The sequence below is a fragment of the Capra hircus genome, chromosome 21 (assembly GCF_001704415.2).
Source record: "Capra hircus breed San Clemente chromosome 21, ASM170441v1, whole genome shotgun sequence".
NCBI classification, from domain to species: domain Eukaryota; kingdom Metazoa; phylum Chordata; class Mammalia; order Artiodactyla; family Bovidae; genus Capra; species Capra hircus.
Genome location: NC_030828.1, coordinates 33216423 through 33244422, shown reverse-complemented (window position 1 = coordinate 33244422; position 28000 = coordinate 33216423). Strand labels below are relative to the sequence as shown.

At 43.8% G+C, this 28000-nt stretch overlaps 2 protein-coding genes across 4 annotated transcripts; both read right to left on the bottom strand.

Moving 5' to 3' along the window:
• FAM219B (family with sequence similarity 219 member B) lies at window positions 3-5752 on the bottom strand. Of its 3 annotated transcripts, none has more exons than XM_018066335.1 (5): window positions 5470-5717; window positions 5178-5265; window positions 4398-4475; window positions 3912-3960; window positions 3-2088 (listed from the first exon to the last, which is right to left on the bottom strand). In XM_018066335.1, the coding sequence occupies exons 1-5, from the start codon at window positions 5663-5665 to the stop codon at window positions 1927-1929; spliced, it is 573 nt and encodes a 190-aa protein (XP_017921824.1). In that variant the 5' UTR covers window positions 5666-5717; the 3' UTR covers window positions 3-1926. The 3 variants fall into 3 exon arrangements, with proteins under 3 accessions (XP_017921824.1, XP_017921823.1, XP_017921822.1); XM_018066334.1 differs by having other exon boundaries at window positions 3-2091; window positions 5470-5716; XM_018066333.1 differs by having other exon boundaries at window positions 1929-2091; window positions 3912-4288; window positions 5470-5752.
• Window positions 15633-26332, bottom strand: LOC102191741 (cytochrome c oxidase subunit 5A, mitochondrial). Its single transcript, XM_018066450.1, has 5 exons — window positions 26072-26332; window positions 21552-21668; window positions 19381-19502; window positions 17984-18106; window positions 15633-15798 (listed from the first exon to the last, which is right to left on the bottom strand). Exons 1-4 carry the CDS (start codon window positions 26175-26177, stop codon window positions 17993-17995), a joined length of 459 nt encoding a protein of 152 aa, XP_017921939.1. The 5' UTR covers window positions 26178-26332; the 3' UTR covers window positions 15633-15798; window positions 17984-17992.

Genomic DNA, 28000 nt, shown 5'->3' with positions numbered 1-28000 from the left:
GAGACAGCTCAACAGCATGACTGTATTTATTTCTACAAACTTACAAAGCTGTAGAAGCCTAAGCCAAGAGTTCTGTAAACGCCATACAGTACCACTCCTATCCATGAGATAAGGCGTCTCCCCAGAGTGCCACCACCTGCACAACACCCCAGCACTCTTACTATTAAGGCAGTTTGGTTCTAGACACCTTGGTGCTTTTATTGGTGACTTTCTAGGCCATGGCTTCTTAGCCCCAAGCAATTGACTATTTCTACCCTGCCTTGCTATATGACGTTCCTGCAACTTTTTCTACAAAGGTAATGCCTCTCACTCAGGGTCAACCGGCCCTGAAACATTCCAGGGAGAGGTGTAGCCAAATACACCATTGTGGCTTTATAACAACAGCCACTGGAGGAGGGCCTTGGTATTGGGGGCCCACTGCCGTCCTCACCCCCAGCAGCTGTCAAACACTCTGTCCTAACAAAATGAAGCAAGAGGCTGGGCAAGTTCCCAAGTCGGGACCACACCTCAATCCTGACCACCCTACCCCTGTCCACTCCCATTCAGCTCCATCTGGTTTTAGGTAAGGCAAAAAAAAAAAAAGAACCACTGAAAAACTCCACAGAGACGCCTGGTACAGCAAGAGATGCAATCTAGTAGGGGTCACGGGAGATTATGCCTGTCTTTGCTATGTTCAAAGTGGGGGCTGAAGGTGAAGCCCAATCTTGAGTATCCACTGTGGTCAGAGGAATCTGGATGCAACAGAATGGCTCTCACTAGGGTGGAGGGAGGCCCTCTGCAATGGCAAGATTATCTCCTTAGGTTGGGGTGGGAGGGATAGCTGGGAGCTTTCACAGGTCCCTCCTCCTCATCCTGTCAGCCTATGTCAGGGCCCACACAGCTGTGCAGTATACCCAAGTGTAAAATGTTAAACAAATGAGGGAATTCCCTGGTAGTTCAGTGGTTAGGATTCTGAACTTCCACTTGAGGGGCCTGAGTTCCACCCCTCCCTGGTTGGGGCACTAAGATCTCACAAACCAGAAAAAAAAAACAAAAATCCAAACGGGAAGGCACCTAACTGCTCCTGCAGCTCCCTCTGCTGGTAACCAGAAACTGCAGGCTTCTGTGGCCAGCGCCAGAACCTCCGTTCAGCCTTAGATCAAAGACTGGAGGAAGATACTAGCTGAGACCAAGGTGAAGAACGGCAACCAAGGGAAGAAATTTTGTCTACCTGGTGGAGCAGAGTTAGTTTTCTCTAGGGGTGGACTAACCAAGTTACTAAGCTCACGCAGACACATGGACCAGTTGGGAATGCTCAGCTTCCAAGGATTCTGGAAGCCTTGATCAGGCTGTGCCAGCGAGCAACTTGTCGTACTCTGCCAGAGTCATACAGGAACAACCGGCAAACATGTAACCCATCTTGGAGCCTGAAGAGAATATGGAATTTCCTGAGCTGAACTGGCCCCAAATAGTTAAATTCTTTTTCACAGACTCCCAGCTGCAAGCCATAAAGTGCTATTTTCTGCCTCCATGCAATACCAGCCAGCACAGCCTGGGCACAGAAGCTCCCTTTTTCCCTCCACAGGGCATCATGACAAATACCAGTCAAGACGTCTGCAAGTTTCTCTCCTCGCCAGTTTTGTCACTCAGCATAAGAAACAGAATTCCTATGTTCCTGCCCTTATTAAAGCGGTTTCTCCAAACGCTACTCCAACAGCAGAGGAGAACTGCAGGACTCCCCCTGTCACCCTATGACCCAGATGGGGGCCTCTGGCCTGAGAAGCACCAGGTTTGGAGTAACTGCAGTCACTGCCTTTCCCAGAGGGTCAGTGTCTCCAGTGATCCTGGGGTTGACAGCAGTGGGTTCCCACCGCACTCTTGTGACTGACACAGGGTCAACAGGACTCTGCAGGCATGGTGAGCAGGACCTGTCCTAGAGGGTTATGTCTACTGGAGGGTACAGGACGAAGAGGCCCCAAGACAGCACCAGCAGCAGGAGCACGTTGAGGTCATAGGCTTGGGGGGAATTAGGTCCAAGTCCTCATCATCTGGAATCTCATCCAAGTGATACCCGTCCTGGAGCAGCTGCCGGCTCACATCCTGGTTCACCTGCTAAGAGCAGGAGAGGAGAGAACTATAAGCCAGGCCACAAGGCAGAAATGACTGCTGCCCCAAAAGCAGACCCACATTGCCTCACTGGAGCTTACTGTCCATTTCCTCCTGTCCGTGCTCCACCCTCAGGCCAGGCCTGCACATCCCTGCACTACAGGAAGAAGTGCTACCTTTTCCTACCTGTGTCTCACCCAGCAGGGGGCAGGGGACATCCGGGGACCTGAGCCAGGACTGTCCAGGCTGCACTGTCACGTGCCCCAAGGAAGCTGCCCTCACTAAAGAATCCCAAGGCAGGTGATATAAATGTGAGATTCGAGGTTATGTCTGAAAGTCAAGCCCTGACCATTACCACTGTGAACCCAGATTGGTTCCTATGAAGGCTGAAGAGTATGGAACAATGGTACCAGAACAATGGGGTAGAACCGTGGAGGAAAATGGGTTAGAGTAGAATAGGGTGGGGAAGAGCTGCTTCTGCACTGCCAATGTTTCTCTTTGATGCCAACAGAGCTCATTCCTTGCAAAGCAGAACCTGTCAGCCTGGCTTCACCAGTTCCACTGAGCAGAAGGCACATGAGACTGGGGAGTGTAGGACTTCTCTGGCTCTTGGCTTATTTTTCTTTTCTTTGTTCTAACAATCTTAGGCACCTAGATATTCAAGGAGGATACAATTTGCAAACTGTATTCTCTGGCAGAAACTCGGGGTGGCCAAGGGTTTCCAGGAGCGTGAGGAAGAAATACCAGTGGTATACAGTCAGGTCCCCAGCACTTCACCTCTGTCAAAAGCAGTAAGCCACAGATGCCAGAACCTTCGGTCCCTGTTTTACTCTGGGATAGTCACTTGTCCAAAAGGCCAGCCCAGGAGTATCTATCTCAGTCACAGTTCCCACAGATGGAACAAAGGAGGAACAGAATTTATCTGGCCTGGAAGTAAGCAAGCTTGGAGGATGGAAAGGGGAGGGACAGGAATGCTGATCTCAGGTAAAAGATGATCAAAAGAAGGCAGAGTAGAATTACTCTCTCACTGGAGACAGGACTAAGACCACCAAGTCCAACCTGCAGGAGACTTTTCCAGTTAACAAGGAAGACTTCTCTATGAGCTACCTGAATTGTGTGTGTTGCAGGGGAAGACAGGCAGCAAGGTTTCTTGGAGGTAGTGAGCACCCAATTACAAGAAGCATTCAAATAAGCATTTAGCTGAGATTCATTGAGAGGATTCCTTTTCTAAGTGGTGGCTTGGATTAGAAGACTTGTGAGGTCATTTCCAGCCCTAAGAGTCTGGGGATTTCCCTGGTGGTCAGTCCAGTGGTTAAGACTCTACACTTCCAATGCAGGGGGTGTGAGTTTGATCCCTGGTTAGGGACTGAAAATCCTATATGCCAAAAAAAAAGGTCTGTGGTCTCCTCGGTGACACCAGTGGTAAAGAACCCGCCTGCCAATGCAGGAGACATAAGAGACTCTGGTTCAATCCCTGGGTTGGGAAGATTCCCCTGGAGGAGGGCATGGCAACCCATTGCAGTATTCTTGCCTGGAGAATCCCATGGACAGAAGAGCCCAGTGGGCTATAATCCATAGGGTCGCAAAGAGTCAGACACGATTGAAGAGACTTAGCATGCAGCGCACACATAGTCTCCTGGACTTTCAACAGTCCTCTTCAGACGCCTAAACTTCTGCTAGGGGAATAGGGCAGAGTAGAAGACTGGAGAACACGCGGGAAGTCTGATACAGTGCCATGCATATGGCAGGAACTAGACAAGCGTCTGGCAGTGGCTATGACACTGCCTGCAGCCTGGCCCCGCCACAGAAAAGTACTCTGGACTTGCCTCTGCAGAGGAATACCCGGAGGAGTATCTGGATTCCAGCTCTCCATCACTAGGACAAGAGGAAGACAGTCAGTTCAGGGAGATGCCTGCGGAGCACAGCTACAAGTGGCAAGGTGCACAACATGCAAGGGGGTCTGGAGGACTTGTGAAGCAAAGACCACACACCACAGAGCTCAAACCCATAATCCGCCATGAGTATCCATGGCTCCTTCTTGGCTCCAGCAGGGACAGAGTCACTGTCACTAATAATGCAGACATAATAGGGCAGGATGACTCCCCCAGATAAGGTTGGTGCTTCACATCCAAGAGCAGCAAGGTCACCTATGAGTCCTCTAAGCAAGCCATCCCGGAAGAGACAGTGCTCTGAAGCAGCAGCCCTGGAACATGCACAAAAGGTCTTGGAAGAGACAGGGAAAAAGCGAAGCAAGTCGTCTGCAATGTTATCCAAGGCACTCCCCAAGGGGTATTTCCAAGGACAGCACTTACCTGTCAGAGTCGAGGGACACCAGGTTTTCATCTGGACTCTGACTAAGAGCAGTGTAGCCCTTGTTAAACTTCACTGACCTGAGGGGAGATGGGGGAGAGACCAAGCATAGATGCAATGCCAGCATTTCACAGGGAAAGCCAGCGTCCTCGCCCTTATGGGGAAAACAAAAAAACTGACTGCACTGCTCCTGGCTTATCTGCTACCTGGACAGCCACCACTGCCTGCCGTGTATCCCGCTACAGCTCCTTAGTATGTGCACTTCCCCACACCGCTCCCCCTGCTACTTCTGAGGATAAGCACACCTCCTCTTCTAAGAAGCAGGAAAAGCCCCATCTCCCCACCTTATTTAACCTGAGAACAGAAAAATCAAAGTCCTTAGGCAAATTCCTTCAACTGCCTTCGCTCAAGCCCTGGTGAAGATCCTATCCAGCCCTCAGCGCTTACCATTCTGTTAAGGAAAAATCACAGTCCTAGCTGTTCCCACGCTGCTCTCCATCCTCAATCCTGGGGACCCCAGCCACTATGCTCCTCCCTAATTTAGACAGTGATTGACCCTAAGAACTGACAAAACTCATAACAAAGCTCTTTCCTCGACACCATCACATCCTGGAAAGGAAAGAAAAAGTCGTTCCTCTTTCCATTTTTAAACAGTGAACCCGACAGGCTGGCGTCAGAGGAATGACTAACTCGGCTTTAAACGTGGGTACTCGGTCTCCCAGCCTGAGCACTAGGGCCTACTGTGAAAACGCTTGCACAGAGGAGGTGGCGCCTGCTGAGACCTTTTCCCTGAAGAGTCGGGGCGGTTCGGCGCGGCCCCCAGCATGCCTTTTCTCCGCAGAACCGCCTTGGCCAGGTCCCGGTGCTTCTCTGGAAGTCAAAGGGCCCAGATCAGCGGGCTCATCCCTACTCCGCCGTGTCTCCCAAACGCCAGGGGCCCGCTCTCCGAACAGATTTTCGGGTGCGGGAGCCGGCTGCATTTGCCCCTCCGGGGTCGCCCCAGCGGCGCTCCGGAGCCAGCCCGGGAACGCTGCAGCCCGCCCAAGCAGGGACCCCTCATCCGGCCGCACTCACGCAGCTTGGCCTGAATGGAAGGCGCGCGCGCCACCATGTACGGGCCCCGCTTCTCCACAGCAGCCGGGATCCGCTCCCCCAACCGGGGGGCTCCAATGCCGCTTCGCCCGGAGGGCAGCCCCGCAGCTTCCGTCCCGCTGGGCCGGGGTCCCGGGATAGAGGGCGCAGCCTGCCCGTTGGGATCCGCGGTCGCCATCGCCGGCCACGCCCCGCCGAGTCGCGAAGCCCCGCCTTCTGGCTAACCAGCCGCCAGACGGCAGGGAGGCGGTCCCTCCTGGAGCAAGATGGCGGCGCGCAGGCGCGGGCCGTGCCCACCCGAGCTTTCTGGCCCCGCCTGCTGTGGGATTGGCACAACTGTCCCGCCTTTCCAGGGGTTAGGTTGTTTCAGTTCCTCCGTTATGGCGCTTGATTGTCTCTGGCAGTCGGCCTGAACCTGGTGATGTCAAGCCAAGTTCTATCTCTGGTCGAAAGTAAATATCAGTATTTCCGGGGAGCTGCGGGTGTGCGCCCGCACACTCAAAGCCCTGATGCCTGCGCTTTCTCCGCAGTGTCTCCGCACTGGTCCTCTCGCCACAGCCGGAGCACCCCAAGGGCGGGCCGGAGAGAGGCTGGATTGAATCGGAAAGCGAGCGGTAGGAGAAAGGGAGTTAATAACGCCCTTCTCCAGAAGATGAAACAGGTCGGAGAGAAAGGTTCAAGGACCTTGTGGAGGTCACACAACCAGAGGCAGTTCCTTGGCTGATAGATATAACACCAGACCCTCGTTATTGCCAGCACTGCGCAATGCCCGAGACCTTGGATGAGGCCTGACCCTCTCTAAGCCTCAGTTTCCACGTTTCAAAATGCAACCAACATCAGTACCTGTCTTAGCGATAACAAAGACAATATAGGACTTGGGAAGAAAAGCGAAAGCGCGCTGAGTTTGTGTCGGGGCACAGGACTGTCGTGGCTCCTGACTCTTCTGGTCCCCAAGGGATGTACTTTTGGCTGGCTGGAAAGTAGTTCTAGATCCTTGTAGTAATTGCCAAATCTCATGAGGCTGTCCCAAGGCTAATTTACTAGCTTTCACAGGGTAGGTCAACAGTGCGCAACTTAACAAATCCCCAGGGCCACCCGAAGAGTGGAGCGGGAGAGTGCCCCAGATGGGCTAGGAGAAGCACAAAGGAAAGCTAACTATTTTGATAGATTCCACCGCTGTTTTTAACTTCCAGAAACAACCATTTCATATGGTTTGACTTAATATTTAATCCTCCTGACCTCCCAGTAAAGCACTGTTATTCCCATTAAGCAAATGAGAATTAGATTTGGTCAAGTTCACCAGTAAAGTGGTAACCCTAGAATTTGAACCCAGCTCTCTGTGGACTCTGAAGAGATGGTTTTTCTCATAGTTGTCTGTTAAGTTGATGGAGACCTCACCAAGGGGCCAAAGAAAATGTGATCAAAACCCTCTTGATGTCACAAAATCTGAGGAACTTGTAGGGAAAGAGTCAGTGCCCTCATCCATGACACTCCTGGGTCTCCTATCCTGGGAATCCAGCTAATTGCCATGTGGTTGAATATGGGCCCTGAATACAGATAACTTGCTCTGCCATTTACTGGTAAGTTATTTAACTCTTTATGTCAGTTTCTTTAACTGAGGAATGGGGATAATAGTAGTACCTATCTAATAGAATTATGAGGTTAAATTGTAAAGTGCTTGGGACGGTATTAGCATATAGTAAGTACTCAAGAAATGTTACCTCATGAAGTTTACACAGTGTTTTAAGGATTTAGTGTTTATTTTCTCAGTTGGCTTTACACGCTTCCAGGACAGACCACCTTAATGATATTTTTATGCCTTGTTTTCAGCACAAAGTCATAGTAGTACATATTTGTTTAATGAATGTCCTATTTCCCTTTTTAACTTTTAGTCTATTTAATCATAGAACTTTGGGGCTGGCAGGAATCTTACAGATTATATAGTCTAAATTCATTTTATTATGAAGAAATTGTGATTGCCCAACTGCCTGGATCTGGGTGTGGCAGTTCACTTTTTCCACTTAATATACTGTATTCACTAGGAAGCTAAGAAAAATGAATAACTTCCCATTGCCCAAAGCGAATAGCAAAGATTAAAACCTAGGTTGTAAGGGGGTAAGTCTCCAAGGCAAGAACTGCTGCAGCACACAGGGCACGAAGCCTGTCTTCCTCACCCCAGCTGCTCAGACTTTAACCCAGAATGTCTGTGCTGGCTTGCCTGCTGGGCTGCAGATCTGCAGTTCTTCCGTTAGCAAAGCTTTATTCGAGAAAAAAAAAAAAAAAGCTTTATTCGTCTACATGTCAGGTGCTATGCTGAACCCTGAAGATCTAATGATGAACAGGACAAAAAAGGCACCTCCTAGTCTCTGATTCGCAGTCTTTTATTCTTTGTTGTGGGTTGGGGGAGATTCTTGACTATTAGGAGTTAAGACTCCTACCCTCATTCATGCCCCAAGGAGCAGTCACATTTATGTTTTTTTTAAATGTTCATAGAAGTTTTATTTGTAAAGCAAAGAGGTGGTCTTAGATGGAGTCCACAGGGGGCTCTGAAGTATGAACAGTACCACTGAGTTAAGCCCAAGTCACATTCTTTATTTTTGACTCCAAATCATGGGAATCCTACCTGTCCCCCAAGTTTTCTGGTCCTGGGACAGATGAATCTTTATGATCAGTTGAGAATTCTAGTTCTGCTGTCCAGTTAACTTTAATTCCCTCATCTAGATAAGAATCTGGGATTAGGTATAGAAAAGAATGGGAGCCAGTGGTGAATTAATTTTTTTATTGAGGTATAATTGACCTCTAACATTATGTTGCTTTCAAGTGTACAACATAATGACTTATTTGTACACATTGTGAGTGTATACATTATGATAACTGCAGTTAGTCTAGCTATATTGTCTTTTTTCTTATGATTAAGACTTCTAAGTTCTATTATTTTAGCATCTTCAGTTCTGTTCAGTTCAGTCGCTCAGTCGTGTCCGACTCTTTGTGACCCCATGAATTGCAGCACGCCAGGCTTCCCTGTCATCAACTCCCGCAGTTCACTCAGACTCACGTCCATCGGGTCAGTGATGCCATCCAGCCATCTCATCCTCGGTCGTCCCCTTTTCCTCCTGCCCCCAATCCCTCCCAGCATCAGAGTCTTTTCCAATGAGTCAACTCTTCACATGAGGTGGCCAAAGTACTGGAGTTTCAGCTTTAGCATCAGTCCTTCCAAAGAAATCCCAGGGCTAATCCTTCAGAATGGACTGGTTGGATCTCCTTGCAGTCCAAGTGACTCTCAAGAGTCTTCTCCAACACCACAGTTCAAAAGCATCAATTCTTCGGCGCTCAGCCTTCTTCACAGTCCAACTCTCACTTCCATACATGGCCACTGGAAAAACCATAGCCTTGACTAGACGGACCTTAGTTGGCAAAGTAATGTCTCTGCTTTTGAATATGCTATCTAGGTTGGTCATAACTTTTCTTCCAAAGAGCGAGCATCCTTTAATTTCATGGCTGCAGTCACCATCCGCAGTGATTTTGGAGCCCCCCAAACTAAAGTCTGACACTCTTTCCACTGTTTCCCCATCTATTTCCCATGAAGTGATGCGACCAGATGCCATGATCTTCGTTTTCTGAATGTTGAGCTTTAAGCCAACTTTTTCACTCTCCTCTTTCACTTTCATCCTGGCAGCTTTCAAACATGAATACAGTATTAACTATAGTCACCACGCAGTACGTTACCTCATCATGACGTTTTATAACTGTAATTCCGTACCTTTTGATCCCTTTCACCCATTTTGCCCACCCCTCAACTACCCACCCTGGCAACCACTGATCTATTCTTTGTTCTATCTCTGAGCTTGATTTTTTCTGTTTCTTAGATTCCAAATATAAATGAAAGAAGAAATGGCAACCCACTCCAGTATACTTGCCTGGAGAATTCCATGGACAGAGGAGCGTGGCAGGCTAACAGTCCATGGGGTCACAAAGAGTTAGACATGACTGAGCCACTATCACTCACTCACTGATACAGTGTTTGTTTTTCTGTCCCTTATTTCACTTGGTATAATTCCCTTAAGGTCCATGTTGTTGCAAATGGCAGGATCTCCATTTTTGTGACTGAATAATATTCCACTGTGTGTATCTACCGCACTCTTCTTTATCCATTCATCCACCAATGGAACTTAGGTTGTTTCCATTTCTTGGCTTTTGTAAATAGTACTGCTACTAACATTTGGGTGCATTTATCTTTTCAAATTAGTGTTTTTGTTGTCTTCAGTTAAATCCCAGAACTGGAATTATTGAATAATATGGTAGTTCTATTTTTAATTTTTTGAGGAACCTCTATACTATTTACCATAGCACCTGTGCCAGTTTACATTCCCACAGTGCACAAGGGCTCCCTTGTCTCTACACCGTGCCAATATCATCTGGTCATTTTGACAGTAACCAATTTGACGGGTAAGGTGATTATTTTATTGTGGTTTTAATTTGCATTGTCTTGATGATTAGTGATTTTGATCATTATTCTTGTGCTTGTCAGTCATCTTTAAGTATGCTTTCTTTGAAAAAATATCCATTGAGATCTTCTGCCCATGTTTAAATTGGAATTTATTTTGGATATTACTCCTTACCAGATAAGTGATTTGCAAATATTTTCTGCCATTCAGCTCAGTTCAGTTCAGTTCAGTTGCTCAGTTGTGTCCAACTCTTTGTGACCCCATGAACCGCAGCACCCCAGGCCTCCCTGTCCATCACCAAAAACTGCCAGAGTTCACCCAAACTCATGTGCATTGAGTCGGCGATGCCATCCAGCCATCTCATCCTCTGTCGTCCCCTTCTCCTCCTGCCCCCAATCCCTCCCAGCATCAGGGTCTTTTCCAATGAGTCAACTCTTCGCATGAGGTGGCCAAAGTATTGGAGCCCAAACAAAGTCTGACACTGTTTCCACTGTTTCCCCATCTATTTCCCATGAAGTGATGGGACCGGATGCCATGATCTTCGTTTTCTGAATGTTGAGCTTTAAGCCAACTCTTTCACTCTCCTCTTTCACTTTCATCAAGAGGCTTTTAGCTCCTCCTCACTTTCTGCCATAAGGGTGGTGTCATCTGCATATCTGAGGTTATTGATATTTCTCCCAGCAATCTTGATTCCAGCTTGTATTTCTTCCAGTCCAGCGTTTCTCATGATGTACTCTGCATAGAAGTTAAATAAGCAGGGTGACAATATACAGCTTTGACGTACTCCTTTTCCTATTTGGAACCAGTCTGTTGTTCCATGTCCAGTTCTAACTGTTGCTTCCTGACCTGCATATAGGTTTCTCAAGAAGCAGGTCAGGTGGTCTGTATTCCAATCTCTTTCAGAATTTTCCACAGTTTATTGTGATCCACAGTCAAAGGCTTTGGCATAGTCAATAAAGCAGAAATAGAAGTTTTTCTGGAATGCTCTTGCTTTTTCGATGAATCCTTATCTGCCTCAAAAGCCTGACCTCTTTTTATTTTTTTTCTCCTGACCTCTTTTTCTATTGGTCAGATGTATGTCTTTAATGTTATGGACTGAATTGTGCCCCCAACCACCCAAATTTGTATGTGGAAGCCCTAAACCCTAACATGCCTTTATTTTGGAGCTAAAGCTTAAAAGGGGGGTGATTAAGGTTAAATGAGGTCATATGGGTTGAGCTGTAATCCTGATGTCATTATAAGAAAAGAGACACCAGGGAATTCCCTGGCAGTCTAGTGGTCAGGACTCTGTGTTTCCACTGAAGGGGGTATGGGTCAATCCCTAGTCAGAGAACTAAGATCTTGCATGCTGCGCAGCATGGTTAAAAAGAGACACCAGTGTATACACACAAAGAAAAAGAGCTTTGAGGACTCTGAGAGAAGGTAGTTATCTGCAAGCCAGGAAGACGGAACTCATCAGAAACCAACACTGTTGGCACCCTGATCTTGGAATTCCAGCCTCCAGAACTGTGAGAAAGTAAATTTTGTTTTTGTTTTTCAGCCATGCAGCTTATGGTATCTGTTTTCCAACCAGGGACTGAACCTTGGTCACAGCAGTGAAAGTGGTGAATCTCAACCACTAGACCACCAGGGGGCTCTCAAACTTCTGTTAAGCCTGTGGTATTATGATTTGGTAGCCCTAGCACACTGGTACAAATGACATTCTCCAAATTTTCAGAATCTACTTCCAGAGCTTAATACTTGCTCTAACATATTTACTTTTAATGTTTTTTTTTGGCTGCACTGGGTCTTGGTTGCTGTGTGCAGGTTTTCTCTATTTGCAGAGAGCAGGGGCTACTCTTTAGCTGTGGAGCATGGGCTTACTGTGGTGGCTTCTCTTGTAGTAGAGCACAGGCTCTAGGGCACATGGTCTTCAGCAGTTGCAGCACAAGGGCTCAGCAGCTGCAGCCTGTGGGCTCCAGAGCGTGGGGCTCAATAGCTGTGGCACACAGGCCCAGCTGCCCCACAGCAAGTGGGGTCCTTCTGGACCAGAGATTGAACTTGTGTCCCCTGCGTTGCAAGGCAGATTCTTAAAACTAGCGGACTACCAGGGACACTGCTTTGTTTTCTTAAAAACATTTACTGACTTATTTATTTGGCTGCACTGGTTCTTAGTTGCAGCACACAGGATCTTTAATATTCGTTGTGGCATGCTGGATTTTTAGTTGTGGCATGCAAACTGTTAGTTGCATATGGGGTCTAGTTCCCTGACCAGGGATCAAACCTGGACCCCCTGAATTGGGAGCTCAGAAGCTTAGCCACCGGACCACCAGAGAAGTTCCACTAACATGGTAGTTTTAGAATTAAAATGCTGGGCAGAAAGCTAGTCATAAATAAAAGCATGACTACCACTGTGGAGAACTAAGGCTGGCAGAATTGTCATCACTTTTGTTCTGAACTTTCTAAACGTAGGAAAATGATGTGAAATTGGGCCAAATGAACTTGCCTTTTCAAAACACAAAGATGGACTCCACTTGCTGCTAAGGACAAGCGCCCTGGCATCTGAACAAACAGGAGAAACTGCACTGGTAGCTAGCGAAACTTAGGGAAGGATGGCTAGGCTTAAACCATTTTCCCAAGTATTATGATTATAAAAATGACTGTAATAAGACCTAATCTTACTAAGCTTTCCTTGTAAGCCTGCAAAGTTGCTCCCATTTTCAGATCATAAAACAGAAGCACAGGAAGGTGCTTATCCATAACTTATCCATAGTCATATAACTGCTATATAGTAGAATCAGATTTGAACATAGGTCTGAATACAAACCCACCCTGTTGCTACACTGTATTACCTTCCATCAGCTGATGGGTAAATGTAATTTTTGAAAAAATGCTAGGACATACAAACATAATATCCTTCTTGGGGGGATACAACTGGAATTTCACATCATCTATATAGTACTCCCTTATCCATGGGGGGGATTCATTCCAGGACCCCTAGTGGATTCCTGAAACTGCGGATAGTACCACACCCTGTAAAACTGTTTTTTCCTATACATACCTATGATAAAGTTTAATTTATAAATTAGGCATACTAACAATATACTATAAGTTATGTGAACATGGTCTCCCTTTCCCTTAAAATATCTGACTGTACTAATTTAATGCCTTTTCCATCGTAACTAAGCACTAATCACTCACTGTGGCTTAAACTTTTGCAGTTTAAGGTTCAACAGCAAAACTAGCACCCAATTTTTTTCCTTCTTCACAGTATCACGGATTGAAGAGTTCTTAGTCTAGATCTTGGCTACCTCAGCACAGGACATTTTTTTCTTTCCTTAAAAGGAAGCACTTTATAGGTTCTCTTTGACATATGCAAATTGGCAGTATTACTACTCTTGCACTTTGGTGATATTATTATAAGTAAAATTTCTTGAACACAGGCACCATGATACCATGACCATCAATCTGACAACTAAGACAGCTTCTAAGTGACTAATGGGATGGACAGGGAAGGTGAGAGATTTCATCACACTACTCAGAACAGTGTTCAATTTAAAACACGTTATTTCTGAAATGTTCCATTTAATATTTTCAGGCTGTAGTTGACAATGAGTAACAAAGTGCAGAAAGCAAAACTGCATATAAAGGGCGGGGTGGGGGATACTACTGTATTCTTGTCAAAAATGTTTAACTGGGTTTAAAAAAGAAAAATATTTTAATTGGCTGCATTGGGTCTTAGCAGCAGCATGTGGGATCTTTTGCTGTGTCACAGGGGATCTTTCGCTGTGGCCCAGGAGTCCACAGGGCTCAACTTAAGTCTAGTTGCTCCATGTCGTGCTGGATCTGAACTCCCAACCAGTTATCGAACCTACATCCCTTGCGCTGATTACAAGGTGGATTCTTAACCACTGGACCACTAGGGAAGTCCTGTTTAACTAGATTTTAATGAACAACCAGGAAGATGCAGATGCAGGACATTCTATTCTACCCCAACTGGCCTGGACTCTTCAGAAAAATGAATTGTATGTATTTTATGCCAAAGTTCTTGAAGCATATTAATGGTACTGTGGTTACTTAGGAGAAATTTCTCTTAGATGTTGCTTAAGTATTCAGGGTTAAAGTGTTATATGTGCAACTCACTTTCAAATGACTGAGGGAAAAGAGTACATAAAAACAAATGTAGCAAACCATTAACTGCTTTGAAAATTTTCAAAACAGAAAGTAGGGAAAGAAAAAGCTAGAGATCCCATTCTGTTAGGATAGAAGCCCTACCTATCATCAAGTTGTGTCTCTCCTATTCTAGCACCATCTAAAAGATGGCCATAAATACTGTTAGTTTATTTCACATCTCTACTTCTTAAAAAAAAGGGGGAAAGAAGGATCTTTTGTATTAAACCTCATCAAAACTGATTCTACTTTTTTCCTTCTTTTTGGCTGCACTGCACAGCATGCAGGACCTTAGTTCCTTGACTGAGGAGACCAGAGGTTGAATCTGTGCCCCCTGCAGTGGAAGCAAAGAGTCTTAACTGCTGGACCACCAGGGAAGTTCCTCAAAACTGATTTTACTAATGTTTCCTTAGATGGTTTTAGGAGAGAAGACATCAAAATTCAACCTAATATTAGTACAGTTCACCTGATGAAGCAGTCAAACTGGCTGTACTAGAAGTCACTCAAACCTATAACCTCTTTATCCAGCAGCTGGCTTCCAGTATTATGGGGCCTCTGAAGTAAGACAAAGCTTCCCTGGTGGGTCAGTGATAAAGAATCTGCCTGCCAATGCAGGACACTTCCAGGAAGATACCCTAGAGAAGGAAATGGCAACCCACTCCAGTATTCTGGCCTAGGAAATCCCATGGACAGAGGAGCCTGGTGAACTACAGTCCATGGTGTCGCAAGAGAGTCAGACACAACTGAGTGACTAAACAACAACAAAGACAGGATTGTGTATTTTATTCTCTCAAAAAGTAAACCCATTTACTCAGTTCTTTAAGCAGAAAGCCTCCAAATCTACCACAGCAAATTCTTTGATGTCCAAGGCTAATACTGTACTGCTAGGGAAGAACAGGTAGGGAAGACGAGAAGCACTAAGGGGCTGGCTTCTACAGAGCACATCCTAAAGATTATCTCAATGACTGCTTTAAAAACTTTATTTCACCCATTTTTGGAAAGGTACACAATTTGATCTGTACCCACAGACAACTAACCCTCTAAGCCCAGAGTACTTGCTGGCCCTGTCAACAAGAAAATTCTACACTGGACTTCCCCAGTGGTTCAGTGGTTAAGAATCTCCCTGCCAGGGTAGGGGACACAGGTTCGATCCCTGGTCTGGGACCACCCTACATGCTGTGGAGCAATTAAGCCCATGCACCACAACTACTGAGCCAGCATGCTGCAACTACTAAAGCCTGTGCTCCACAACAAGAGAAAGCCTCTGCTTGCTGCAACTAGAGAAATCCCGCATGCAGCAACGAAGACCTTACACACCCAAATAAATAACTTTTAAAAAAGAAAATTCTATATAGTTACTTAAAAAAATTTTTTAGCTAATTTACCAGCAAGTACACCCAAATATGTTAATGTAGCTGACTCATGTTGGATGGTTTCCAGAGAACTGAAGCAGTTCTCTCAACATATAATGTGGCAACCAAACAGTGAAACCAATGACCCTATAATAGTTTTTTTCCCCTGCCTTTCAATGCAAACACATGAAATACCTAATTTCAGTTCAAACTCATTTCCCTTTTATTAAAGTCCAAGTTACAATACATGGTTTGGTACTCAACAAAGGAAAACTTGTTTGAATAAGGTAATATGTTATCATCAGTATTTCCAGGTGACTCTTTATAATCAAGTAGCATTATCAATAAGTCCTTGGGAAGCCCATCTGTAAGAGAAAACATGAAAATTAGCTGGGAAATAAAGAAAAGATAGAAATCTTACTAAAAATAACCTCTAGAGCAACAGCCCAAGGAAATCACTGCCTCTGTGTAGTCTCTTCTGCTCTTTCTTAATCCGGCCTGAAATCAACACACCAGGTACAAGCTATTTGGCTTTTTTGTTGTTTATCCACCTGGTAATTATTGATGTAGTATTCTTTTCTAATCATAAAAGTACTGGGGAGCTGCCCTCTTAAAATTTTTTAAGTAAAAAATACAGTGTTACTGCAGCTAGAAAATATCCTTTTCACATTTCACAAAGATGTGCTATCTGGCTTCAGGGAGGAGGAAGACAGTGGTGATATAGAGATGGACAAAGATAAAATTAAGACTCCTGTTTCAAAGCAAACTGTAAAAAGAGATCTCAGAATTGAATTCAAAACCTCAGGCATTTTCTGCTCAGTTTGTGGCAGGAAGATTGAATGTAGGTATTCTTTGAGTTTAAGATTTTTAGAGTGTGGAATTAGGTGTTCACTAATTACTTTGCCAACAAAGGTCCGTCTAGTCAAAGCTATGGTTTTTCCAGTGGTCATGTATGGATGTGAGAGTTGGAGTGTGAAGAAAGCTGAGCACCGAAGAATTGAGGCTTTTGAACTGTGGTGTTGGAGTAGACTCTTGAGAGTCCCTTGGACTGCAAGGAGATCCAACCAGTCCATTCTGAAGGAGATCAGCCTGGGATTTCTTTGGAGGGAATGATGCTGAAGCTGAAACTCCAGTACTCTGGCCACCTCATGGGAAGAGTTGACTCATTGGAAAAGACTCTGATGCTGGGAGGGATTAGGGGCAGGAGGAAAACAGGATGACAGAGGATGAGATGGCTGGATGGCATCACCAACTCGATGGACGTGAGTTTGAGTAAACTCCGGGAGTTGATGATGGACAGGGAGGCCTGGCGTGCTGCGATTTATGGGGTTGCAAAGAGTCGGACACGACTGAGTGACTGAACTGAACTGAATGGTACTCTAACCATGCTCACTGGTTCTTTATCTTGTGAGGATCTGATACTAGCTTTTTAAATAATCTTGGGTCCACTTTTACTGAAACTTTTGTAAGATAGCTTAGTTCCACCTTTTAAAAATAAACTTCTTACTCTTAGGAAGCAAACCTTCTATTTAAGCCTCATTATTTACATCTGAGAAATAAGACTATGGCCTTAGTAAATGCTTTAGTACTGCAATGCCTACAAAGGATGTGTGGCATAGTAAAAACAATGGACTCTGGAGCCAGACTGCCTTGGTCTAAATGTGGGTTCCTCTACTACTTGTATGACTTCGGATAAGGTGCCTCATTTTCCTCATTAGTAAAATACTAAAATGGGAATAAGTGTAGTAACAGTAAGTACTTCACAGGACTGTTCATGAGGATTAAATGAGTTTGTAAAGCACATAAAACAGTACCTCATACATAATGAGTTATATACACTATATGTGTTTGTTAAATAAAATAAATATAAGCATTATTACTTATGTATTTTTTTCTGTTTTACAAAGGATTTTCTGCGTACTGCTCACTACTCGGCAATCTTGTGACTGGTTTTATTACCTAGTCTGTATTTTCCACAAGGTATCAAGTTTGTATGTATTATCAATGAATATTACCTATTGTATTTCAACTTGGGCATACAAAAACAGAAGGATCAAATTAATGAAACCCTGATGTTAAAAATAAAGATGTATAAAAGCATGCATGATGAATACCTGGTATGTAATAGATTGCCTTAATTAAGGAGAGGTTAAAGAGCTGGAATTAGGAAAAAGGTACGGAGAGGGCTTCAACTCTATGTGAAACCTCTCATTTCTTGGGGGAGAGGGAGAAACTAAAGCAAATATGGCAAAAATAATATTTCAAAATTTGGGTATGGTTACATTTATTCCCTATGCTATTCTTTACCCTTGAAATATTTTATATTATATAAATTTTAAAGTAGATTTTTTAACTTGCCTTTACACCAATAAAAGAACAATTATAACAACTAGAAACAACAACTCTAGCTCTTTAAATTAATCATCACAGGTACTCTCTAAGCTCACAGCCTCTAACAAAGCCATGAAAAGGTCTTTCTCTGAGAATACTGTAATGCCACTCACTCACCCCTCCCTGGATCCTTTCTTGCCTTATTCAGGTATACCTTACCCATGAGGTTTACACTTTGTCAAGGCCCAGTTCCTCTGGAGTGGAGATTCCCAGTTCATTCAAAGTTGGTCTAAGTTCCTGGATGACATAGGGATAGATTTCCTTATGAGGTCCTGCTTTGTCCTGATGGCAAAGAAAATAGTCACATTTAGCTCCGAAAAGCTGTCTCTATTAACAAAATGAAGCTGAAAATGCTTTCAGTCATATGCAGAGGCTAGTAGCAAAGAATACAAACCACCCACTTTGAAGTTAACATATTCATTCAAAAGAGAGAGCAGCTTACATAGGCACTATTCAAGGTAGACTGCTAAGACACTTGGAGACTAAGACTACTAAATCCAGGGGGAAAGAAACATTTTAAAGCCTTGAGTTACTGGAAAAGAAGGTGGTGATGACAGAATTTTATGATGGCAATTAAATGTGCCCAGCAGGCAACAGGAATAATTAAGTTAACACAAAAAAAGTTTCTTAATTTGCCTCAATTTGAGACCCTAACTGAATTAACTACCGGTGCTGAATGGATTGATAGCCCACAGAACCCTTAATTATCTTACCCATTTTAGATAAAGTATTGTCATACTTTCCCTCTTACAGACCTTGCATTTCTTTCCTATAGAATATAAAAGTCTTTTCATGGAGAGCTACACGTAGAGAATACTTATTTCCAAGGCAAGAGAGCTTTGAGGAATACTTACCATAATATACAATTATACCTATATTGTCACAACATTCTTCAGAGACAAATATTAGAAGGTCAAATAGACTAAGACAGTGTCAAGTTATTATATTATTCTTCTCTCTAACAAATTCTAGGTCTCCTTAAGTGTATTTTTTGAATTATCAAATTCTTATTTAAAATTCAATGCGTTAAGTTGTTCATTATAGAAAAATTAAAAACTATAATCAAATAAGTGAGAGGAAAGTATATATCCTTATATTTTGATCATTCTCTGTATACTTTTTACTAAAAAGGGGATATACTACAAAAAATTATTTCACAATTTCCTTCAATTAATATATATCTTAAATGTTAAATATACTTCTACAGCATTAATAATAATCTCCTCTGGGAAGTCCCATTTTAAGAAGCCACTGGCAATACTTAATTTCATATCACAAGCAGCACAAAGATAAACTGCAATTTTTTTTTTGCAATTCTTAATTATTTCCTTAAGATAAATTCTCAAATGGGATTGTTGAAATTCTAACAAGATAAATTCCTGAATAAATTCTCCCAAATACTCTCCAAAGAGAATATAACCACAATGTACATTCCCTCTAATTACATAAAAACTAATTTCAGGCATTTTAACAAATTCAAAAATACAGAATACGCTAATACCTAATCAATAGCCCACCTACTTCCAGAACAACCTTAGCATTGTTATTTCACTGACCTTAACAACCTCTAGGATGCGAACTGCACTAGCAAAATCATTTAAACGTCTGCATGCCCGCAAAGCAGCATCAATGATTTTGGGCTCTGGAACCAGGTCATAGCCAACAAGTGTGTTCATCCCTGTCAAATTAAAAAGAGGGGTCATATCAATCTGGAATATCCTCACTTAAACTTCAATTTACTTATCCATATTTTTTTATTGAACTATAGACATGTGATCTTGTCTGTTTGATCCACTATTTTTTTTTTTTTGCTTTACCACATGGCACGCAGAACTTCCCTTCCATGGATCAAACCTATGCTTCTTTCAGTGGAAGCGTGGAGTCTTAACCACTGGACCACCAAGTAAGTCCCTGGGCCCCTATTATCTCTGCTACTGCTGCTAAGTCGCTTTAGTCATGCCCGACTGTGCAACCTCATAGATGGCACCCACCAGACTCCTCTGTCCCTGGGATTCTCCAGGCAAGAATAATGGAGTGGGTTGCCATTTCCTTCTCCAATGCATACAGGCATGCTAAGTCGCTTCAGTCGTGTCTGATTCTGTGCGACCCCATCAACAGCAGCCCACCAGGCTCCTCTGTCCACGGGATTCTCTAGGCAAGAATACTGGAGTGGGTTGCCATTGCCTTCTATTATCTCTAAAATGAGATAACTGGGAATTCCCTAGTGGTCCAATGGTTAGAACTTGGCATTTCCACTGCGTGGGGCCTAGGTTTGATCCTTGATTGGAGAACAAAGATCCTACAAACCATGTAGTATGACCAAAAAAATAATAACCTTGAGAGTGATCTAAGTGCAAACACTATTTTCAAAATTAGCTGGTTTCTTTTCAAACAAGACGGTCATTTTCAACTCATATCTTTAACTCTTAGTACAATGTATGTACTTTGACTGCTTTAAAATAGGTCTGACTGAAAAATAATCTAAAAACAACCAGGGAAATGCTTAAGGAGAAAGTAATGAAGCCCAAATGAGGACTTTAAGGCGATATAAAGGACCATTAGTGCAGAGTCAGAAACATTCAACCAGAAAATACTGAGCATGATTACTTTTGGCTCTGCACAAAATGACACATCATAAAATTTAAGATTCTCTAATGGGAATGCAGAACTGTTCTTTTCATTACTTCTACTCAAGATTATCCAATAAGAATTTCCCTAGTTGCAGCAAAATGGAGTCATTACATGCCTGTGGAGAAGTATGAAGCACTTAGGTTTCTGGCTTTTATTAATTTTAAAATATTAAAACAAAGGACAACAGTGACTGCAATGCTAGAATATAGTCACAGAATGAATTCTTCATTTGAGATAAACCGCCTACACTTAAAATTATCTATCAGTCTACTAGCTTGGTTATTAATGCTATTTACTCATGTTAAATGCACATTTACAAATTTAGGATAAACAAGTTCTAGCTTACTCTGATAAGACACTTACTCAGGACAAGACAGATAAATCATAACCGAGAATAAAAATAACAAAAATCCAAAACAATTACCAAGAGGGGAATAAAACCAAATGACTACTTACATAAATTATCTATTTATTAAAAGTTACAAAATTGCTAAATCTTGCTCACCTTGGCCTATCTCTAGAGCAGTGATGATTTTGTCCCTTAGGAGACATTTCTGGTTGTCACAACTGGGGGTGTGTGGGGGTGTTAGCATCTAGTGGGTAGAAACCAAGGATGCTGCTAAACATCCTACAATGCAAAAGACAGCCCCTGCAACAAAGAACTGTCTGTCTGGCCCAAAACATCAACTGTGCCTCCTTCAAAACCCTGCTTACAGGAAACACTTACTCTGGAAACTATAAACTTTCCTAATTGCAAGATGCATGACAATACCCAGTCTACATGATACATGTTTTCAAAATACAGCTGACCCTTGAACATGGATTTGACCTCTATGTGTCCACTTACACAGATTTTTTTCATAAATACTACATGATCTGAATCCATATATGGAGAACCTTGGACTCAGAACTGTGGATCAGGAGGGCCGACTGTAAAGTTGTATATGGATGTTCTATGTGCAAGTGGGCATCAATGTCCCTAACCCCCAAGTTTTTGAAGGGTTAACTGTAGTTTCTTTTAACAGAGTAGTGGAAGACTGCACAGCAGTTCATAATTCTGTATTAAAATAGACACATATGCCTGTGTTCCAATTACCTTTACGCAACTCCCAAGCATCAATATCTGGCTTATTGAAGTATGTCACCCAGCGAGCATCAAACTCCTCGTCTGTCTCATGTGACCCATGGGAGTAGCAGCGAAGTGACTGGACAGCTACAGGGGAGGAAGAACAGTAACTTCAATGTACAGAAGCAGGACTTGACTGGTTTTTTCCTTTTTTGGGTTTGTCTTAAAATATACACAACACAAAATCTACTATCTTAACCATTTCTAAATGTACAGTTCAGTGGTATTACATTCACTCAATGCTTAGGTTTTGAATCAGCTATGCATGTCATGGTAGAAAAATTATTCACCAGGTCAAATGAAATAAATCTTATGTACTGATTTGAAAAAAAATCTTAAAAAACTTAAGCACAGAGGGACTTCCCTGGGGGTCCAGTGGTTAAGGCTCTGAGCTCCCAGTGCAGGGGGCCTGGGTTTGATCTCTGGTCAGGGAACTAGATCCCACATGCCACAACTAAGAACCTGCATGCCGCAACGAAGAACCTGCATGCTGCAACTAAGACCCAGCACAGCCCCCAAATAAAAAAATAAGCACAGAAAAGTAAAACAAAAAGTACTACAGATGTATCTTTATGCTTTTCTCATTTATGTGTAATGCTGGTGTGTAACTGTTAACAGCAGTTATCTTTGGAAAGAAAAATTTTCTTTATACACTTATTTTTATGATAAACAGTATTAATTCCTAATTTAAAATAATGTTCATTCTTGGGAATGCCCTGGTAGTCCAATGCTTATGACTTTGTACTTTAACTGCCCAGGGCCTGGGTTCAAGTCCTGACTGGGGAACTAAGATCCCTTAAGTTGCACAGCCAAGAAGTAAGTAAAATGATGTCCATTCTATGTTTTTTTTGGCTGTGCCATGTGGCATCTTAGTTTCCAGATCAAGGAGGAACCTGTGCCTCCTTCAGTGGAATCACAGAGCCCTAACCACTGGACTGCCAGGGATTTCCCTCCATTCTAGTTATTAAGCAAATTTCTAGCATATATTTTCTTAATTTAAAAAGTCACAATGAGAAGCAATGCACCACCACAAGTGAAGAGTAGCCCCCACTCACACAACTAGAAAAAGACAGCTAGAAGCAATGAAGACCCAGAGCAGCTAACAAAAAAAAAAGTTCACTTATACTCAATGAAAAAAAGTTTTATTAGATTTCTAAGGAGTGAGATTTTTAAATATAACACTATCAAGAAAACAGGACACCCTTAGCAGTCTGCTTCCAATCAATATACCCTTTTCCAGTACCATATGAAAAGCCTTTCATTTTCAGTTTCTGCTTGTAACTGGACAGTGAATTGGGAGTTAAGAGATCTAAATTCCTTCTGTATAGCCTCTGAATGGGGCAGGAGGTGGGAGAAGGAATTTTTATCTTTGGGTTTTAGGAGGCAGTAGAGCCTAGTGGTCAGATACTTCTAGGCTCTTCACTCTCTTGTTGTTAATTAACTCAGGTTTTATATTCCTTATCTGTAAAATGCAGATACCACTACCTTAGCAGAGTATGATGATTAAAAATGAAAGCCAGGTTAACATTTTGCCTAGGGCTTAGTAACCTTGTAGGTATGTACTCATTGTAGCTTTAAATTAATCCTTATCTAGAAGTGTCTTAATTGATTTATTTATAGAAATCATAATTCATAGAAATAAAACATTCTTCAAATTACACCTCTTATTGTATGAATTATAAGAGCTTGGTATAATTTCTAGTTATTTTTAAAGGCTTAACATATCAAAAACCACCTTTCAGCCCACCATCACCCAAAATTTGTAAACCATCTTTTTCAAAAAATAAGTTATCCTTAACTGAATAAAGTGCAAGTATATAATTGAAGTATAAACTGTTAAGCAGTTCCTTATCAAGTTAAATATACACCTACCAAACACAGTAATTCCACTTCTAAGTATTTACTCAAGAAAAATGAAGTATATAATTCTCTCCCTAGAGGCAACTATTAAGTGTACCTTCCCAATCATCCAGTAAATTGTTTCGTGATAACCAATTTCTTTTGCTCACTGCTGGGCATGGATTTCACTAGATGACTGTGGTTTTGTTTTCTAACTGTGAAAAAGATGACCAACAAATGCAAATCTTAGTCAGGGAGATCAATGGATCACCTTCAATGATTTGTTCACCTTCCTTCTGAGAGTCCCAAATTACAAACTGGTTTTATTAAAAAACAAAGACAATGCATGAGACAGCTATTTAGAAAACCAAGCAAGCACTGGGAACACACACAGATCTCAGGTTGAGGAAAACACACTTTCCCAATGGTTTACATTATATTCCTTATTCCAGTCATAAGCAAAGCAGGATCTAGTCTTCTAGTTATGGACGTGCTTAACATTCTGATTTTTAGGTAAATTATATCTCTCACACCACCCCAATGTACAGCATTTCCACCTAGTTTTGAGGCTTGTATGGTAAACTATTTTGGAAAACAATTACTCGGTGTTTTTATACAAAGGTTTCAGAGTAGAAAAAGGGAACCATCTGTAAAAAAAAACTGGGACATTTCTAGGGCTACAATCTAAAAATCTAACACTGCTTTTTGGCTTTCCGTTAAGCAAACATATTTAGAAAAATTAAGTGGCTCATTAATTCCCTTCAATAACTAAACAGGTCAGACAAAGCTCAAAGAACAGGCATTTTGGTGGTGGTGATTCTAAGGCATAATGGAAAGAACTGACTAATGTAAAGGGTATATAAACAAGCTCAGAGACAGCTATACAGAAGTACAAGGTTTAGGGGCCCAAAAGGTAGAAATCTATAAATGTGGGAGTGGTGCAGAAAAGGTTGGAAGGTAATTAAAAATGCTACTTAAATTTAGCTCTCCACCAAGAAAGAGAAAGCAGAAACTCTTCCCACCTTTTCATAGCCTATCATGGTAAGGAATAGGGGTGAGGACTGTGTAACTTTTAAGGGTTGGCTGGAGAATCTAGCAATTATTCAAAATATTTAATTATCTAATTCAGTAGTTACTGGAAAACAATTCTGTTACAAGGTGGAGTCTGAAGTGGGACAAAATAGGAAGTTTGGGTTGCTACTTACTTACAGCAAACCTGAAGCTCCCCAGGTTAACCCCTCCAGAGCTCTTTCATTCTTGGGTAGCCTCATCCAAGAATCTTAAGCCTTTCTGACTTTTATTTGCATGAAATTTCTTCAGTCTCATAATGATAATAAACCTCACCTATAATATGCAAAAATGAAAGGCACTATAAAAATAAAGCAAGTGTTTCAAGCATTTGTGCCAGGAAAGGTGCTGAGAGTTAACATTATCTCATTTAAACCTCACAACTACTAAATAGTATCCCAATTTTAGACTTAGGCAACTGAGTCTTAGGGTTTAACTAACATGTCCAAGGTCACACAGCTAGAAAGTAGTTGACATGAATGTAACCATGACTGCCTCCTTGTGGCAAATATTTAGGTTTATGGGACAACACCTAAAATAAAGTTTTTTGTATATGAATTATGCTTAAGAGGGCGGCTAGAATGATTGGAGATAAATCACTGTCTAATCTTAGCAAAAGTTTGAGTTCATACGTTTAAATATGCATGCTTAGGGGCCAAATTTCATTATGTAGCATATACTACCATCATGGGCCGAAACCAAAGTGCAGTTAAAATAATTAAAAGTGCTAGACACAAAGTCTCCAGGAACAGACATAACCGGAAGGCAGAACAAGAGACAGGAATCAACAGAACATCTTACACTCCGCAATCAGGCTTCTAACCGGAAGCAAAAACGTAAAGCTTCCCCATATAGGCAGAACCCCCTATTTCTGGGTCTGTGATATCCAATTCCTGAAATAAGAGTTTTATCATAAGATCTATCAAGTCAGTCCCTCTTCCAGGCCTCAGGAAATAATTACACACGTCGATCTATCATAAAAGTTTAAGAATTAGAATGTGACAAGGCAGTCTCTCAAAATACTAGAGTGGTCTGGTTAAGTGACGGACAAAACGCTAACCGAGATACGTCTGATGAAAAGACTGTAAGTGTCGCACACGTAAGTATAACGTGTTCTTGGAAGACGCTGGGGGCGGCGGTGCCGGGGACCCCGGAGGGATCACCCCCGCCCCTACCCTGAGCTCAATGTCACCTTCGCCGAAGCGCTGCAGGCCGGCGGTGGCCACTCCTAGTCAGGTGGCCGCAGGGTCAGCGCCGGGGCACGGTCACGGCCTGGGGACCGAAGGGGTCCGGTGGGCACGGGAGGTGCGCTGCGCCCCCTCCTTGGCGCCCACAGCAGGTCCACATTTGATCGGTCCGCGTTGCCCGCACCAGGAAGTCGCGCCGAGGGGGGCCTCGGGGGCGCGCCCTCGAGTCTTTCACAACTCGAGGCGGCGGCGAGAACGGCAAGCGGTCACCAGGTTCAGCCGCCGGCCCGCAAGGCAGGAGCTAGGCCTCTGGGAGAGCCTGCCATCGCGTGGCGGCGGGGGCCCAGGTCACCGCAAGGACACGCGGGCGCGGACAGCGGCAGGCGGGAGCCTTACCGGCGGCTTGGCCGGGGGCCGGAGTGGGGTGCAGGAGGCTTCGACGGCTGGCCCGGGCGACTGCGGCTGCAGCTACAGAGCAGCGGCGGACAGCGGCGCCTAGCATGACGGCGATGGCGGCGCACAGGTTAAGGCTGAAGAGAAGCCGGGTGTGAGCCCACGACCGCTCGGGAGCTCGTGGGGGCCGTACTCACGCACCGACGCACGGTGGGCGGAGCATAAGGGTCCGCCCACTGCGGCCCTCGCGCCTCGGCGGAAAGAGGGCATCACGGGGCCAACGGCAGGCTACGGCGGCGCGCTGAGGACAAACTGTTTCGGCGTCGCTTCCCCACGGCTTTCTGGTCCCTTGGACGGCAGGGGCCGTCGTGGAGCAAGGAATAGAAGGAAGGGGAAGAGCCGTCAGTAGACAGCGCGGTTAAGATCCGGCTCGGGAGACTCCTGCACCTCAACATGCGAAAATAACACTACAAATTATAATTTAAAAAATACCTTCTTTGCTCTTTCCTTCCCAGGTTTGAGCCTAAAATAAGAGAGTGGGACAGAACAACTGCCTTGTATAAAGGACCTTATTGGTAACTTTTCTTATACTAGAAACCCGCAAGCATTCAAAGAGTCCAATCACTTGACTTTACAGAGAACAAATGGGCTCTCAAATTAGATTTCTTGCCGGCAGTCGAGGCTCTTTTCACCGAATTCCCAGTTCCAGCACTCACCTGGATATTTCTGCTGGCCGGCGGTGGCCACTGCTAGTCAGGTGGCCGCAGGGTCAGCGCGGCCTGACCCTGACATACCCGCCTCCAGTCTCTACAGGAGGGGTTGTTGATTAAGTTGCAAGATTTTTTTTGGGGGGGGGCAGGGGGTGCTTCTGGTCTCAGTTGTGTCACGTGGGGTCTTCCGTTTCCTCATGCAGGATCTTTTTTGTTGGCCAGGTAGGCACTCCCGTCTCCAGGGTTCGTGGGCTCAGGAGTTGTGGCCGCTGGGGACTTAGTTGCTCTGCAGCATGTGGTATCCTAGCTCCCCAACCAAGGATTGAACCCTCATCCTCTGCAAGGGGCTTCTTAACCACTGGGCCATCAGGGAAGTCCCCAGTGCCAAGACGTTTAACATCTAATTTGGCCTCATTAACTGCATTCTGACCTTGAGTTCCTCAGCAGCTGGACCACTTTCCCCAGGCGTGAATTACCTAGCTGCCATGCAATGTTAATGAGACAAGTCTCTTGTCTTGTTATCCCTCATTCTCTATCCCTGGAACTACTGAGGAAAGAAAAGATGGGGATTCAGGTTTTGCTTCCTGACTCTAGGCCCTGTCTCTAGGGTTTCAGCGGATAACCCTTTTCTGCCTCCTCCCTGGCAGTATGGCTTTAAGGGGTATGAACCTGGCTGGGAAAATGATAAAAAATCTTTTTCGAAATCACTGCCTTCATTTTCTCCCACCAAAATGTTGAAAAGACACCTGGGGAAGATATGACCTCTTTGATTTCAATTAATAGTCATTAAATTGCCAAGCACTGGAAGCCCAGGAGATGGCAGGGCTCTCATGATTAAGAAAGCACTGGAAGGGACTTCCCTGGTGGTCCAATGGTTAAGAATCCGCCTGCCAATTCAGGGGATATGGGTTTGATCCCTCCTCTGGGAAGATCCCACATGCTGAGGAGCAACTAAGCCAGTGGGCCGCAACTACTGGGACCCCAGTGCCTAGAGCTAGTGCTCTGCAACAAGAGAAGCCACTGCAATGAGAAGCTCAAGCACCACAAGGAAAAGTAGCCCCTATTTGCCTCAACTAGAGAAAGCTGGTGGGTGACAATGAAGACCCAGTGCAGGCAAAAATATAAATAAATAAATACATTTTTAAAAGAAAGAAAAAGGACTGGAAAAAATCTAGAAAGAGGTGGGTATATGTATATGTGTAACTGATTCACTTTGCTGTGT